We start from the raw sequence: 18,173 nt of genomic DNA, 5'->3' as shown, positions 1-18,173 counted from the left end.
GTTCAACTTTTCAGAAAGGTGCACTAAAGCGTTTTTAACAGCTGACCAATCACGGTAAAGAAGATTAGGATGTCTAAAACCTGAGCTCCAGGACAGGATTGTCAAATATAACCTTCCACAATTGAGCACATAATCTCAGTTTACAGAATAGTAAAGCCGAAAACATAAAGTTATATTGACCACCTATTCAATGACAGCTGGTGATGTTTGATGATGTACAGCTTCTCTCGTCATAGCGCTTCTCAATTCTACATCTATTCAGAAAGAATTTTCCAATATGAGCATAACCCCTGAGTCTAAATGAGGGGTCTTGTTTTATGCCGTGTCTTCCAGCCAGCGGGTCCGGTTCCATGCCATACTAGGGACACAGGGGGATTGTGTGGGTCAGAGACTCTTGGCCAGACATTGGTTACCACAGGTTGAATCCCTGCCACCAGTTTGCACACATGCAAATGTGAGTGCTGGGGGGAAACACTTTCCAAGGAAGGTGATGTTGTAAAAGGACACTATCTTACTGAGTAGGAGAGACTGGATGCTGCACATTTAGCAATTTTTCTGACATCCATCCTCGCTGTGTGTGTGTGTGTGTGTGTGTCGTTGTGTGTGTGTGTGTGTGTGTGTGTGTTGGGCCTTATCTATTGGCAAACAAGCTGTAGTTTTCATTTGCCATTACTGATTTCAAAAAATGATTTTTCCAGGTCAAGATGAAAGCAGTTATTAACACAGTGGTGCTTACACAATACAGAGGTGGTGAACTTGAGCAGACTCTCACCCCTGCAGAGTGTCATAAGACTAGCCACTTTGTTTTCGCCTTCAAAGATGCTCTTTCTGCTCTTTCTGCCCCAGTGATCGCACACAGCTGACTACCAATAATTAGCCCAATTTTCCAGCCCTTCATTTTCATTTTGGGCTTGAAAATCAAAGAGAAGTCGGTTAGACCCAAAGCCATACAAACTTACAAACAAAGGAGTGGAGAAGCCTAAGTGTACATTTGTGTTTGAGGTAATATTGCTTATCTCCATTGTTTCCTCTTTGTTTGTATATAGATCCAAACAAATATCTGAGAACATCACTGTATAATATTTTAGCAGCTTTTTGAACATCCACCCAAATATACTCAATGGTATTTACTGGTGCATACATCAATATAAACACATGAAGAAGTGGATATCAATTTACATTTGCATCCTACATTTTAATTTATGGGAAATTGAAACAATTAAACAATTAAAACATGTTTTGTACTTTATATTTGTCAATTCCAGCGACAGAGGTAATAGTTGCTTATCTCTTAATAAAATAGACGATAATTATTTTAATTACTTGCAACTTAATGCACTTGAAAGCATAATTAGTGTTTTGATATGTCACATGTTAATGAAAATAATGTGCAATTGATTGGTATTAATAGCCTCCAGCATTACCTCAATAAGTATGGATCAACAAGTTGATGACCACAATAAATCAAATTAATCAAGATTTTTTTTCCCCCAGCTCCGTCCAGTGTTGTGTCCTGGTATGAACTATTCCAACTCACATGTTCCTAAGAGGGTCAGAATCGTCAGACCTCCCACACAGCAACACGTCCAGAGCCAGCGAGAGTCCTGACATCAGCACAATCACACAACTAATCAGAGGTTATTAAGAAGGTCAATGCTCAGGTCGCTCAACCGAGCTCAACACATTATCTAGTTCAGTGGAAGGATTTGTCAAATTGCTTACATACATCTGTGCTGCTTCAACAATTACAGTTACACGCTGTAGTCTGAGAATACAGCAATGGAACTGAAGTATCCTCAAAGTAAATTCAGCTACTCCTCATCTCCCACCTCTCTCATTTATCTTTGTTTTCCACTAAAACATTGGTTCTCAAAGTGAGAAGTGCACCCTCAAATGAGGCACAAAGATGTTTGACATGTGTGCGTGTGCTTGTCTGACCATGTGGATTTTTGATCCCATGATGTTTTGTGCTGAGGTGTCACATCACCGTAAGAACAGTAGAGTCACACCTCAGAGGACAAGACAGGCACAACACCTCCTCAAGGCTCCAGGTCATCTGTCACAAATGCATATTCAACTGCACCCTCACTTGAAAAAGCAATTCAATCACTTTGTCCTGTAGATGCTGTCTGTAAGAGATGATACACATCTACACACACAACCGGCCCCAAACTCTAACAACTCAATGACTTTAACAGAGGCTTCCTGATACATAGGTTGTGAGTTCAACTCTTGCTCTTTGTGCAATCATTTTTGAATGGTGGTGGATTTTGGGTTGGTGATAAATTCCTCAAACATAAGGGACCAACATGTGATGTTACAACGTATGTTTGAGCATTTAAATATTGTGATATGTACATTAATTTATGGTTCACTCCACCACTGCACTCAGTAATTCAGAGTTTTCTGGTTTTATTTGCAGTGAGGCTCTAGTCATGATACTAAGGACATAGCATATTCGACGGCTTTGCTCGGACACTGCAGCATAACGTATCACTGCTGGTGGTTGCTAGGTGATATGAGGCAGGAACCTTTCTGCAGCCTGGGAGTCCTGCCATATTATATTTTGACAAATCTGATTGGACGAAAGGAAATTAAATGCCGCCAACTTACATTAGATTGGAGATGAAAGAAGCTTTACAGCTGTTAGACCAAATTTAACTACAAATGCTTTGTGAAGTCGGCCGATTCCACGCCTGAACCTTAGTGAACAATAGCGATTACTTTGCTGCTGCTCCCTTCACTCCCTGCCAGTTCAATATCCAGCTGCACCTTGACTGAGATTAAACATTTCATGCCAAAATTCGATCTTTGTATTTTACCACCGATGTTTTACTGGGTATCACGAGTGTATGGTGACACGGAGTATCTCCTTTTGATACTGTATCTCATTATCTCCAAACATTTTCCCCGCTTCTGCATCCCCCTACAGTTCCATCAGCAACCGAAAAAACTGCCACATCCACAACTCTTCTGCCTCAGTCGTTCCTTGTTTTAGTTAGGAGGGATTCCTTTTGCTTGACTGTATAAATCTTGGTTTCCCAGAGGAGACATGGCGGGTTCAAAGCAGGTCTTCCACTGCTCCCCCACGTACTCATCTCTCATACAATTATACCCCTTGCAGGTCCTGCATATCCCAGCCAAACTGGCACTACCCTGCTCTTCTCTGCACTGTGAGCTGTACTTTAAATGAAAACACTATGTTGTTGTACGATATGCCACCTGCATTTTTTGTTTTTACCAAAATACTACAGTGAACAGTCACATTGGCGCTGTAAGGGTTACAGTTGAGTAAGGTAAAGAAAAGGCAGTAACAGCAAATGCATCAGCAATCTTGAATTTTTACAACAGCACAACTGCGCCTTCTATCATCAAACTAGCTGGCAGCCACCGTCTCCCCTCTCCACTCTCACCTTCGTCTTCCTCTCTCACCTCCCTTCACTCTACCGTCTTGTCAACTCCCATCAGCCTCCCCTGTGCGATGCTTAGACAGGAATTTTACAGCTGCTGTCTGCTACTACGCAAATACACACACACACACACACACACATGTAACGAGCAAAACTCCTGAACATAACACAGATTCCCATTGGAAGTTCGGAGATGGAATCAACACATGCACAACAAGCACCCGTGTGCACATAGGGGGTTGCCATGATGGCAGCCAATTAAATGGAAGTATTGAGTGAAAACTTCTGTGAAACAGAAACAGGCAAAGTTTAAAAGGCAGTTTGTCACATTCACATTTATTTTAGTTGATGTGTTTCTGAAGGCAGGCTTTCGCTGAGACCACCCAGATCATTCCATGCGTGCATGTATTATGCTCATGAGTGATGCAATCTTATTGATTTCAAGTGTTTGTGTGTGAGAATATGTCACCATGTGTTGGTGTGTGTGTGTACGTTACAATGAATGTATGGCCTTTTATTTGCCAGTTCTTTGCCTTTGTACACAAACAAATGATATTGAAGACAGACAGTCTGGCAAATAGTCAAGCTGACAGAGAGACAGGCAGGGAGACAAACTAGCAGTGAGACAGGCAGGCAAACTGAGAGGCATACAGAAGCTCAAGGGTTCAAAGGTCAAATCATTCACAGCAGCTAGCTCAGTTCGCATTAGGCGATGGACTACAGGGGGTTTCTTTATGCTCACACTCTTCAAACAATAAAGTGACTCTCCCCCCGTCTTCTCACACACACACACACACACACAAACATAAACCCATGGCACACAACCAGGCATACTACTGTACATCACTGGAGAGTCACTGTCAGGCAGTTTGGGAGATCAAAGCTCTGGCCACCATCCAGAGCAGGAGAAACACAATCAGCTGCAAAGCGTGTACGTTTGAATCACAAACATCTGCATCTGGCTTGCACTACATAAATAATGTCACACAACTGAGCCACACAGAGACAAGTGAAAAGTGCATTTTCCATACACACGTGATGCAACATAGGTGCTGAGCGAGTATTGCATTGCAGTGTGTGTGTGTGTGTGTGTGTGTGTGTGTGTGTGTGTGTGTGCATGTGTGTGTGTGTTCCAGAGTGAGAGGTGCGTGTATTAGTGAGGGAGGAGGGGTGATATGACTTCAGCAGCAGCTGACACTGTAAAGATTTCTCGAGCCTCCAAACATATGGTAGGAATTGTCTTCATGATGGCATTTTTATCGCTGATTAAAACCAGGATTGTCAAAACTAGACTGAAACCTGGAGGTACATGGTGTGTATGTACTGTCTTTACAGGCTTAGAGCGTATTAGTCTCAGGTCGGCAGTCTTCTCACGTTTACCTTTCACCTGCTGGGAGTTGCATTCGAGGAGAGAGCTCGAAATTGTAGTTGTGTCATATGGTTTTGATACCATAATTTGACCTAATTTATTTTCCTCCTGTTGCAGATCGTCATTCAAAACACATAAATCCTCTACGAGTGGCACTTTTTTTAATCTAACATGACATAGACGGTTTGACGGATGGATCAGACACCTTGCAACACCATTTGTTTTCAGAAAGGGTGGCTCCGGTGTTAAGTAAACCCTCATGAAACAGAGATCTACCTAGGGACTTTCAGAGGATGATCTCGGTTACAATCACCTCTGATCAATGTTATGTTATGCTGAGTCGGTGCCAAAAACTCACATTGTAAACCGTCACGCACTCAAAGCACAAAACTCATCTGGTTTTCTTTTTTGGGGGGTGAGGGGGAGGGTTGAAATGCTCCAGACTTTGAAACAAGCGCTCCCAAACCTTTGGCTCCCACACTCCCAAGCACTTCAATGAATGATTTTTGAGGAGTAAGAAAATGTTGGCACGGTGCCTATCAGTGCAGCTGCGGAATACAGGAGAGATGGGAGACCGGCAAGCGGATTAAGCCGGGGGGGGAGGGGGTCAAAGGTTATTTTCACGCTGTAATTCATCACAGATCACTGATTACCTGCTTCAGGGTGTAATCGGCACAACACATTTGGGTTACTGGAGCCAAACATCTACAGAATTTAAACGGGCACCTCATTTTTGAACTGCAATCTACAGTGTTTGTGCGTCTACAACTGCCCTGCAAGATAGAAGCATTAGTCTCTCTCAGTCATGTATACACACACACACACAAATATATACATTACATATCCTGCTACCTGTGAGCTGTATACAAACACACAGCACAGGTGTCAAATGTGATTGGCCACACCCCCTCAAAACACACATACACACGCACACACACACACACACACCCACACACACACACACACACACATTTGCATTAAGCAGGCTCCAGGGTGAATCAGATTCGGAGTCCGGGTGCGACTTTCATAGAAGTCTGCTATTGGCACGAAGAGAGAGAGAGGGCAGCCTATTTAAGACAATCACATGATTTCACTGGGAGTCAAAATTGTCCGCGGGGGTCACTGGGTAGACAGAGAGAGAGAGGGAGAGAGGGAGAGAGAGAGAGAGAGAGAGAGAGAGAGAGAGAGAGAGAGAGAGAGAGAGAGAGAGAGAGAGAGAGAGAGAGAGAGAATGACTTGTCGGGAGGGAGAGAGGACTTGCGCTCAATGGATCCTGTGCGTGGAAATGAATGGAGAGCAAAGTGGCAGAGCTGAGTGGATTTGAACAAAGAGAGTTTAACAGTCTGGAAGCTGAAGCTCATTGATGCGTCCGTCATTTGCGCGAGTATTTACACGAAACGCGTGAAGTGCAGCCGCCGCTGTCGCCGGGACTGACTGAGGCTCATTCCGGGGGTGAAGGTGACCCGGAGTCATCATGGCTTTCTTGCGGATTTCTGCAAAGTGGAGAAACTGGACCGCACCGTTACTTCTTCTTTTTTGCTACGTTTTTTTCTGCCTTTTCACCCTGAGCAAAGTAAGTCAAGTCTTTACTTCCACAGAGATCGTTAAACTTTGATAAAGTGGCAAAGTTCGGATAGTTTTGCACGCTTATTTTGTAAATGTCTTTGTAAAACAGCTTAGTCATGTATAAATGTGCTTCCTTTGCAGTGCAAAATTCAGAATATGGGTGCTGACAGCGCAGAGGGTCACCAAGGCGAATCTACTCTGCTCCGCTCTCTGAATTTACCTCAGCACACAGGTATGCGTGGAAGAATTCTAACAAAACAAAAAAAAAGGCGGTTTAGTCTTCATCACTGCCTCTACCGTTGATATGGGAAAGACTGAAGCGTGACTAGAGTCAATATCCGGGGTTTTGATTTGTGACGGTCATTGAGCTCTCGGTGCATCCGCGGACAGCATCAAACGGCGCTCACCTGCGCCGGGAGTGAGAGTTTACAGTCTTCGCCGCTAGGGGGCGCCCTGCACCCTGACACAGGGCCATCACAGGCTTCCAGAGCAGTGGATGTCATACATTTATTGCTTTAAATCCAGACAGTGAGCTCAGTACTTTTCTTTTTTCTTTTTTAAAGTCTAACAATAAAGTATAATGTATAAAACTGTCACACAGCTCGAACTTAAACAGCTCGGATTAGAGGGGATACCAAACTGAATCTGCTTGAGGGGTGTTGAGTTGAAAAGGTTTAGGTACTGTTGACCTCTTGAGCAGAAAAATATGTCTGTAATAACACCTCATAAAATATAGACTTAGAACACCTAAGCTTTTGGTTTGTGTTTGGCTTTAATCACTGAATAACTCAATCAATGTGTCTTTCTACATACCTGTGAAAATGATGATTGCGCCAACAAATCCTTCACGAGGCTGCAGTGAGGAATTCTTCGTTGACTCAGTAATAAGTGCAACGCCATAAGCAAAAAGACTTTCATCTGTTCTTTGTTTCGTCTGCCTAACCTCATGTGGCCTGCTGAGTCAGCAACAGCTTTGGCTTTGCGTTCTGCAGAAACGTCTTTTACAGTAACGTCTAATGAAACGCTGCAGGGTAAACAAACATCACTTCTAAACATAGACCTTCTCTTCACAGTGGAAATTATCTGAAATACAGTGGATGTTGCGCATCTCCGTAAAACACTCAGGAAATAATGCTGACTGTTGATTTACTTGAATACAACTGTAAACACACTCTGTGTAGTGAGGACATAGTTCCAATCTACTTTTCTTTGGTTTGAACCAGGCATCTGCAGGCTTTACAGCCCCCACCCACCCTGTCAGAACTAATGGCACTTAGGAGCCACTAAACTAACAGACTAACCACTGCAGGATCTTGTCCATCAGACAAGATAGGTGTGTTTGTGTGCACGTGTGTGTGTGTGTGTGTGTGTGTGTGTGTGTGTGTGTGCTCGTGTGTGCTCGTGTGTGCGCTTTGTTCCCGCAGACTGTTTGTAAACTGTCAGACACGGGTCACTGCAGCTGGTTTTTGAGTTAAGAAGGTACAAACAGTGTGTGTGTTTGTGTGCGTGTGCGTGTGTGTGTGTGTGTGTGTGTGAAAAAGAAAGAGTAATCAAGATAGAGGGACAGAGAGAGAGACCATTTTCAGCTCCTGTCTTAAGTGCTTTTGGGGTCTAGACTGAAAAGGTTTGGGACGTGAAATATGTGTTTGCTCTTTGCAGCCCTCCAGTTCTCTACATAGATCATGGCACTGACACCTCAGCGGTCAGTCTGCTTCCTGCTGTGACCACCAACGCTAAAAGATCTATGCAGTCACCGTAATGCAAGGTGGCTTAAATAAGTGTAGCCACTAATAAGCCAGCAACGTGTGGATAGGAGTTTCAACAAGGCCACCTCAAGATCTAATACCTAAATTCAAACGTCAGTACTTCACACTGCCAGTGATGACACACTGTCTGTGCCCCTGCATGCTTCGTCCGCGGCCAAAACATGTCTGTCTGTGCGCTATATTTACTTATTATTTGGGCTCACTAAAGCAGGTCACACTGTACAGTAACTGAGACCAGCTCTTGTTGACTGTAAGTCCAGGGTTGCTGTTATTTCTGTGCACGTTTAGCTGATAGTGACCACATATCATTTTCCCATGACAAGCCCTAACACATGCAATGTCCATTACAACACTGGAACAAAATCTACACTGAAGGTATTTTATTTATTTGCCTTTTGGTTACTCATAAACCCAGAGTGTGTAAAGAGCGTAAAGGTCAATGTGCGTAATGGTGTACAGTACCACATCCCTTCTTTACTAAATGACTGACCTGCTTATTTCAACCCTGATGATGGGGAGGAGGGGCGTCAACTGTCCAGGTTTCCTCTGGAAAACCAATTACAATGCAGCTCGAGAACTCTGTCTCTACTTTTGGTGTGACCTTTGGAGGAAGGCCCATTAGTTTCTGTGGCCACAGTGCTATTAGACATTTAACCGGTCTAAGAGTCCAGGCCAGTGACCTGCCACCATCTCCCTTTATGACCTGCAGTTATTCAGCCTGGACTGTGTAGTAAAAAATGTAGTAAAACACCAGGTCAAACATGATTCAGCCTCTCCTGAAAGGGCTGTGTTGGAATTGTCTAAAACTCTTCCTTTTCTTGTAACTTCTTCTTGACCCTGACAGCAAAAGTATATGAGCAGGTCACAGGAAATCTGCAACATCAGGGAAAGAGTTGTGGTGTTTCTTCAGCCAATGATGCAACCAAGGTAGCAGCTGATATGTGGTCTATAACCATAATTGAAGCTGACACTTTTTATGAGAGAAGTGACAACAAATACAGGGACAGCAGGTTGTGTTCATGCCAGGTTGGATATATACAGTATATTCCATGACATTAGTGTCATTACTCTTCATTAAACCTTCCCGTCGCAATCACTTCTACTGATCCCAGGCTTTTCTGTAGTTTTAATTTATCCAAGTCATAGCAGCAGATTCTAAATGAATGTAATGTCTTTCTTCATCTTCTTTCTCTATCTTATTTTCCATCGCTTCTCATTTGAGCTGAATTCAATGTTTTATTTGACTCGAACATTTCAAACATACTGTATCAGGTTACGTTCTGTTCTTCTTTGTCCGTTCTGTCTGTCTTCTCCCTCCCTCTCTGTCCAGAGTATGACATTGTGGCTCCATATGAGGTAAGCCATCAAGGTGATTACGTCTCCCATGAAGTCGCCCACCACCAGCGCACAAGGCGGCCCAGATCCCTGGGCCCAGATGCCGACTCATCAAACACTGATGACGGCCACGAAACGGTCCACTTCCGGCTGAGCGGTTTGGGGCAGGACTTCCACATGGAGCTGAGGGAGGCCTCGGAGAGCCTGATCGCACCTGGCTTCACTATCCAAGTCCTGGGAACGAACGGCACCAAGAGCCTGAGGGCCTTCCACCACGATGACCTCTGCTTTTACCAGGGGTCGCTGAGATCAAGGGTCAACTCCTCAGTTGCGCTGTCCACATGCATGGGGATGGTGAGTCTGAACGTGCACGGGGTCGGGTTGCATGAGGGGATGGGGCTAGATGAGCTGGATTTGTGTGTGTTGTTGTGCCTTACTACAGGATGCAGGATCAGTTCATTTGGAAAGTATGTATCTTAGACATTTTTTTATTTGAATTTTGGCCGCGTTTGGAGTGATGTGATGTTACAGAAGGCAGGAGTAATTGTAGTCATTGTAACAGCCAAATTGCAGAAATTAGTGTCATGCCGGGACACACAATATCATAAACACAGCGGTAATGCTCCTGTCATGTGGAGAGAGAATGAGCAAACCATGACCCATGTTGGATGTCAACTCGGAAATACAGAATTAGCACAGGGGCAAGCAGAGGCTACATGACTGAAAGCACAAATAAATAACATGTACTTTCAGATGTATATCAGATCAGACACAGATTGCCTCTGGCCCTTTCTCCGTTCCACGACGTCCATCTGACACACTGGCACAGTCACCAAGCGGTGGTTTCATGGAGCTACTTTGAAGCTGCCTTTCACACAGCACTCGAGTGACAACACAGCCTCTCCAGCCGCTGCTTTGTTTGGCTGGCCTGCTACAGAAAACTTACTTGACTTGCACTTGACTGAACTTGACTCAAACCCTTTGGCTAAAGTGGCCACAGCAGTTTCTTGCTCCACTCTATTCTGGGTCATTAACTTGTTCCATGTCTAGTTCACGTAATCAATTATTGAGTTGAGAGAGCAGAAATAGAGTTCTTTTTTTTTATTGGTCAAGCCAGAAAAACACTTCAGTCTTCAGATTTGGCGGTGTTTCTTTTCTAGCTTGGTGTCACATGGTTTGGCCAATGTTGGTGAGCGACAAAATTGGCAACATTCACAGTAACTTGGACTGAAGTTAATTGTTTCAAAAATTGGGTTCATTATGAGCAAAAAAAAACATTTTTTGTCAGTCGCTGGCACTGCTATGTTTAATATGAGTAGATTAGTGTTAAAATTATGATTCGATTTTAATTTTGTGGGCTAGGAATGCAAATTATTTCCCCTTTGACTTCTACAGTGGGGAAAGTGGGACAAATTCCAGTTGTCCTGGTTGTCCCCCTCTGGCACAAGAATATTACTGTATGAATGACATTAAGTAGGCCTAAGTGAAGCTGCCCCACCCAAGCTGACCTCTTAAGTAGGCTGGACCAAAGAATACACACATAATCCTCCTCGTCCTGATCTCACATACTCTCTTTACCAAGTCAGACCTTGACATTCAAGGAAGTCATGTTCAATTCTTCAATGCAGTGTTGGAATTCTCGGTATAGCATAGATAGAATAGAAATGAGATACTTGTAGCTTTTATTCATTACAATAGTCTGGTTTTGGCAGTTTAATTATTTATTATCAGCATCTTGTACCATGCATTTGTAATACATTCCATCTCTGTCTTTGTTGGAGTGTTGTTTACATTTCCATGGTAGAGGACCACTGCTGTGTCTGAGAATTGCCCTCTGAAACTAGCCTTAGTGAATGGCACATCTCCAGGGATGCTTCTTCTTATGGGTGTGTGCGTATCTGTATTGCAGACCAGAGCCAAATAAAAGGTTCAGCCAAAAGGTTCAGAGGTTCCAGAGACTGTAAATGTGGTTCTCACGATTGGGTCTGCCTTGGGCGGACGTGGTCAGTGCAATGTTGGGAATTCTACTTTTTCTTATGTGAATCACAGATCGGGAACTAGACCAGGAGGGCAAAGATATTTTAGACTGGTAGAAGGCAAATTAATATGAACATTATTCAAAAATGATTATTTGAATAGCTAAATGTTTGGATTAAATCTCTAAATTTAAATAAACAGAAATAAACAGAGCGTAATTTCCCTTATGATCTGTTGTGTATATGTATATACGTGCGTACTTGCAAATCTGTCTGCCTTAGAAGTCCCACATTACATGTCTTTGTGTGCTTAAAACCCGGCAGTAAAGTTCACTAGGCCACCTGACCACTCATAGGGGGACCTTGGCCTTTGGTCAACTTTGTATTTGGCAGGGTGACAGGTAAATATTGACTAGAGCAAGCTCCATCAATAGCTGTATTGATCAGTTAGAGCACCTGGTCACCAACTGCAGCCTGATACTGCTTAGATGAGAGCATTTCCACTGATAATTTAAAAGAAATTGTGCAAGGAATCAGAATCAAATCACCCCTATTCAGCTAAATCTATCAGTCTGGGTTTTTTCCTTAATGTTAACTTGATAAGAAAGGATAGAATGGAACCTCACTACATGTTCAGATACATGGACAGGTCCTTACATTGCATACAATTGTGGACTTGGAGGAAATTGTTTGGATTAAGGTCAGGAATCTTGGTCTTCACTCAACATCCAGTGCTGACTGTGGAATTTCCACAGTTCCCTTATATCTTAAACACAAATTCTTGGCATCATGATTGCTGGCCACATTCAATAGTTGAAAACATGAGACGCTTTTGATCATGAAAACAGTTTTCAGCATTGTTCTGAAGAATTTGACATTATATATCTGCAGATAGTTTAGTGACTCACACTCTTATCTGCGTGTCAGTGTTTTCTCATGCTCTCTGATGGAGAGACGGGGAGAGACAGAGGGACAGAGCTGAATGCTACACAGTTCATTGTTCCCCTCTTGGCATTTTGAAGTGCTGAAAACCCCCTTGTAAGGAGGGCTATGTTGTAAAGCCTATGTATAAATTCTCTTTTCATCTCCCCTCCGCTGGCGGCCCATATAGTGGTTAGCCTCACTTTGATGGCAGTCGGAAGTTCAGTCGTAAAAATCTTTTACTTACAAGTGAGGAATTGCTGGTATAAAAGACGCAGGCCAATTCCACTGACCTCACTGTTCATCTGCCAAATGGTTTGAGACTCTGACACAGTGACACACATGTGCAAGGGGAGATCATAAAGCGGATCCCTCTGTGCCGATTTCATGCCGCAGTGTAATCTGCTTACTCTGGCTTTTACGGCGGTAAGGGAAAGTGCCATGCGGGCATTGTTTTAAAGCCTCAGTGTGCTTCAAAGAACGCGGCTGTATGATGTGTCTGACCATGTTGTAAAGTAATCGTGTTTGTTCAGATTGTCCACACTTCAAGGTGGGGCCTAAAGTCCGGGGAAGCGTTGCTAATAGGAATTTTACATTCCTCTGTTTGCGTTTGAATCGTAAAAAAGGGAGATTCACTTTCACTTCTCTTCTTTAACTTCTTCAACCGCTGGCATGAAGTTGGTTTAACTGTAGTTTTGGAAAGTAACATATTCTGAAGCCAACAGTTTACTATGCCAACATGACCTCCACAGTTTGAGTCGTACAGAAGCCTCAGAAACTCTTCTACCATGAATCAGTTCCCCCAATTTAACGTGACGTCTATCCATTCAATCACACAGTGCTTTACCCAATTATACAAGTTGATTTCATTGGACAGTTGTGTGACAGTTTTACCCACACAATTTCCAATCAATATGTCAAAGCTGTATTAGGACGGTCCATTAATAGCCAATAGAACAATCACAGTCATCACGTCATGCTGCTTCTAGGCTGTGTTTGTTTTGTGCTGCTGATGCATGTCCAAAGATCTGGTCCTAATGACTCTTTAATCTGATGCTCGGAGTGGAGTCATGGAAACTCTAGACACTGAGATTATGTCAAATCTTTGTCTCGCTTACATTTCTTTTAAAGTCTTGTACATTTTGCCTCGAAGATGTTTTAAATCACTGTAAACTCTGTAAACAGGTGACACTTGTAGCTTTATCTCTGAATGGAGCTCATTTACCTTTATCTGTTTCTGATCTCATTCTGTCTGATTGTAATTCTTCTAATGCGCACCTTCATGATTTCAACCAAAGGGAAATGCTAAAGGTCCTCCCCCCCTACAAATCACTTGGAGGTCATGTTTTTTTCTCCTCCTGTAAAAGGATGGGTGTATTTCATGCCCCAGGCCGAGAAGTGGTCCAACCCCTTTTCTGGGATTTCCAAGAATATAGGAGGCATACTCTATTGATGTGATACAGCTTTGAAAAACACACAGTGTGGTCCAATAGGTTTACAACACCCAGTCAGATCAAACAATCAGTCAATACAACCTAAATGATCAGTTTTATGTTGTCATCACTAATGGTTTTACAAAGCAGAATGCGTGTAGGTGGTGAGTCACCTGGCTAACAGACAGGGATTCATTTGTTGCCTTTCACTTGATAGAGCTCCAGTTCTGCGTTCTGGAATGCTTGCGGTCGGGGATGACTTAACTAGGTTGAAGTTAAATGTAATTGATTTAGAATTGGTGTTTTCAATTTCCAATAAGCCATGTCAGCTCGAAAAGCCAAAGTTTGAATCCCTGCCTCCAGCTTCCACGGATCCGGCCGTCACGGAACCAGTTTGCACGCCCCGAATGTAGCTATGAATTATGGCCGTATGTTCGTCTGTCAGTATAGAGGGATTGTTTGGAAATTTTAAATTATTGGTTGTGAAAAGACACAACAGTCATATTTAAGAGACAGAGCAAATTGGATGCAATTCCAACATTGAGTCATATTTTTTATTGTTTGACAAAGAGCAGGCTGTCGTGATGCAAGTGAATGATAAATGTATGATGGCAAATACCCCAATCCACTTATCATGCAACTGTATTTCTGCTTTTGTCTGATTACAGAACATAAAACAAACCTAAAGTGGGTCTAATTCTTATTTGTAGTCGGACTATTGAAGATCTGCGTCACTTTGCCTGAGCTACAAGAGGCATACTTTCCAAGTTTCAGTAATAAAAATGATAAACGCACACTCTTTATTTATTCTGTGTCTATGTCTACAGGGAGAGAGAGTTACAGACGGAGCTGCACTTCTGTCAGTCAGGTGTATCTTGTAATGCTTCTTGGATGCTTCCTCCTCAGTTCCGTTTTTCTACCGCTCACCCCTCACCCCCCCGTCCTCCATTCCTGTCGCTACTTGTCTGGATGGGTCTGACTCCAGAGAGTCCAGCTGTTTGCGCCCTCCCAAGCAGTGTTTCAGCATTTTATGACTGCTATTTGCACCTCGTAGAGCGCAGTGTGTAATCTGATGACTTTGGCTATTTAGGAAAGGCACTAGTGTGACCTAATCTCTTAACATACCGGTTTCCGTGCACACACACTCACACACACACTTAGAGGAAGTATTGGGTGCACTTTGTTTTGTGCAAAGCAAAGCTTAAATTTAAGGGCTGTAGAGAGTTGATGGACTGCAGACATCATTAAAAGACTAAAATCAATCTCTGGGTTAAATGTTCAGAAGGAGGGTGTAGCTTTGTTTAAGTCAGAAACAGTTAGGATATAGGAAAACATAAATTGCAAATACTTTAAAGTCTGGCAAGTCTCACACAAAGACAGATTCCAACAACAAAGTGATTAAAGACACAATGGAAATTCAACATGTTTAAAAGAGACTTTAAGGGTCATTACGATTTGAGGAATCGTATAATCTGGACCCCCATTTTAGAAAGAACTGGATACCATAGAAGACCTTTTTAGGGCATTCAGAGAAAACATCCCCCCAATTTAGACCACGAGCTTTGCCAGTATAAGAGAGACTAGATCTAAAAGACAAAATCATTGTACAAAACCATTGTACAGCCATATTGCAGACAGTCCTCTAGATAGTTGATCCATAACAGTTGTAAATATGTCAGCACTGTTTTATAACTGCTGAATCCATATCATGGTAGCTACACTCAGGCGGTACTTGAATGTTTGGGAAAGTGTAGCATGTCACGTATGCAATCAGGCGTTGACACAGGAAGAAACAGAAGTGTTAGGATTGTCAGCGCCCGATGCAGCTGTGCGGACATCACAGAAGTCGACAAGCGGAATCGTTTTGATGGCTTTTCGGCAGCGACATCAGTTCTTTTTACTGCTTTTTAGATTATATGTGACTGGAAATACAACTCAACATAGGATTGCTGCAAATAATAGAGCTTTGTGCATATTTTCATATTAAATACTTTATAGTTTAGGGCTCTTGACTGACTTACTTTTATTGTTCTATTCTAGCATTATAAGGCCGAACTGAACGCCAAACGCTGCAGCTGATGATGGTTTGATTGTCACTTTCCTTTATGGGTTTCCTCTCCTCTATCTCCGCCATCTCATTTTACTGCCTCAAATAAACTGACCACCCCGCTTGTGGAGAACAAAAAATGTAAAAAAGAAAATCAAGATTCCAAATAAACCTGTTTTTATTAACAATCACATGCCGCACTTTTCCCCCTCTGCTCTCTCTGCAGACTGCATGGCCCGTCACCAGGCAGAATAAGCACTTAGCGTATGTGATGTTTTGAAGGTTGACAGCAGCACTGGTCAGTTCCGAGGCTTTACTGTGACTTGGAACCAAATTATGACAATCGCCTGTGATTATACACGGCTGAGGCAGAGCGCCGTATGTATGACAAGATCACGCACCGGTTGTCACAAGTGATTGTAAGCGATGATCCTTGGCTTTAGTTCCCGTCAGGATAATTTATTGAGTGCTGGCAGGCGAGTTAGAAGGTGGTAATGCCTCAGCAAGCATTCATTCTATTCTCCTCTGTCTGCCTCCATTTTTTTCTCTTCCTCACTAAATGATCCCCAACTCTTCTATCGTCGCCCTAAGCAAATGTGTTATATTTGGGTCACTGCAATCGATCTGTCATGATCTATGCCGTTTCGCTGAGTCGGCTTCTGCATTGTCATGGATAGTCAAAGAAACACAGTTGTAAGTTTTGAGGGATTATAACAAAAGAATGGAAACTATTACGAATTGGTGAGTTGTAATAATATATTTGAACCCTTTTTGCCACGTTGTCACCCATCCATTGTTTTGTTTTTGACAGTGCCTAAAAGATTGTAATCTTCTCCATAAGTAGTGGGCCAAAAAGTGTTTCCGGCTGTAAATATGTCTCCCAATGTCTTTCCCTTGCCTGTGTTTGTGGTTATCTTTTCTCTGTGAATCACCAGTTACTGTACACTGGGGAATGATCATTATCTGACACAGAAACACCTGTAAACAAGCCACTGCTCTCCACTGGCTTGTGGTGAAGGCATACAACTTAACAGTGGGATGTGGTCAGGCCTCGTCCGCATGGTAGTCAACACAAGCCAATGAAGTACTATGACATCCTTATACTGCAGAGATCCTTTCAATGCATGCATAATCTAGGTTTCAGAATTAAAAGCTGTGTGCTCTTTTTGCTTTTAGATCATGCAGAGTTTGAATATAGATGTGTATAATGATAGATGTTGCACTACAAATGGATAAACCCAGGAAAGAGGCATGGTGAGTTGGATTACAGCTACTGCTAAAAGCACTTGTAAAGCTTTTCTTGCACCCTTTGTGATGAAAGCTGTAAACTCTACAGATATTGCGGTAAAAGCTCGCTGATCTCTTTTGGCTCGTCTCCTCAGAGTTCAGTTTTTTTCTTATTTCATGCTTAATACCGTCACAGTTTTCCAGTGGTTCTGTTCCACTGTTCCTGATCTGGGGTTGATAGACAGGCTGAGGCAGAAGCCTGAATGAGTTAATGGTGATGAAATGGGGAAAACGGCACATGGGGCTCCATTATAACAGCATCAAACATATCACTGATACACCCCTGTTTTGGCCACGATAGCTGATTGCAACAAGAGACACACCCACTTTAATGCAAACAATATGGACCATTTGCTCATATCAGCCCAAACAGACCTTCATTTCCATATAATCTCTGTCCTACCATCTATAGTATATCTCACCGTGTTGCCACAATGTCACCACATACAAACACACACACACACACACGCACACACACATTTGGATACACTCACCCTTGGCCAGCCACAGCCTCACCACTGCCACTGTGGCAGGCAGCTTCTGACAGCCTATGGGACAGCAGTGGTGATGAAGGACCCCACACTCCACTCTCAGCTCACAGTAAGGAGACTGTAGTCAATTAAACACATTTCAGGGAAACCACTATTACTGCCAAGCACAGTTACAGTCCAAATATTACATGCCAGTGGACTGTCAACACAGATGTGGTGCGTGTTTGGAGAGAGTGAGACAGACAAAGAGAGACTGAGAGAGCAAGAAAGTAAGATCCAAGTATCTGTATTTGCTGTGCTGATAGAAGCACAGTGTATTGAAAATGGAATATGAAAACTGAAAATGTATCTGTCTGATCGGGGAGAAAGACACAAACGGAGAGACGGGAAGTCAATGGAGTCAATTAAGGTAATACTTTGCTGGACACAGAGTCTTTGTCCTAATGCAAAAGCATTCATGGTCCTCCATGTTGAATTTGAAATAGTTTAGTAAGTTAGATAGTTTAATAGTCTGAAGTTATTCGATGTTAAAAGATGCATTATAAGCACATAAAACTTCAAAATCTATCCTT

At 42.8% G+C, this 18,173-nt stretch overlaps 1 protein-coding gene across 2 annotated transcripts in view; it reads left to right on the top strand.

Moving 5' to 3' along the window:
* Positions 1 to 5,776: 5,776 nt before the first annotated feature.
* Positions 5,777 to 18,173, top strand: part of adamts16 (ADAM metallopeptidase with thrombospondin type 1 motif, 16) — a 47,817-nt gene continuing 35,420 nt past the window's right edge. Inside the window, exons 1-3 of one of the 2 annotated variants that reach the window (XM_076152770.1) lie at positions 5,777 to 6,352; positions 6,487 to 6,577; positions 9,442 to 9,800. In XM_076152770.1, coding sequence (XP_076008885.1) covers positions 6,254 to 6,352; positions 6,487 to 6,577; positions 9,442 to 9,800 — 549 coding nt within the window. In that variant the 5' untranslated portion in view covers positions 5,777 to 6,253. Of the gene's footprint in view, positions 6,353 to 6,486; positions 6,578 to 9,441; positions 9,801 to 18,173 lie in introns of those variants that run through there. The other variant, XM_076152769.1, reaches the window with a different exon arrangement.

This window comes from Genypterus blacodes, unplaced genomic scaffold (assembly GCF_046128005.1).
Source record: "Genypterus blacodes isolate CSIRO-AG114 ecotype Tasmania unplaced genomic scaffold, CSIRO-AGI_Gbla_v1 ptg000057l_1, whole genome shotgun sequence".
NCBI classification, from domain to species: Eukaryota; Metazoa; Chordata; class Actinopteri; order Ophidiiformes; family Ophidiidae; genus Genypterus; species Genypterus blacodes.
Note: the sequence above shows the minus strand (reverse complement) of the source record. Positions and strands in the feature narration are given on the sequence as shown.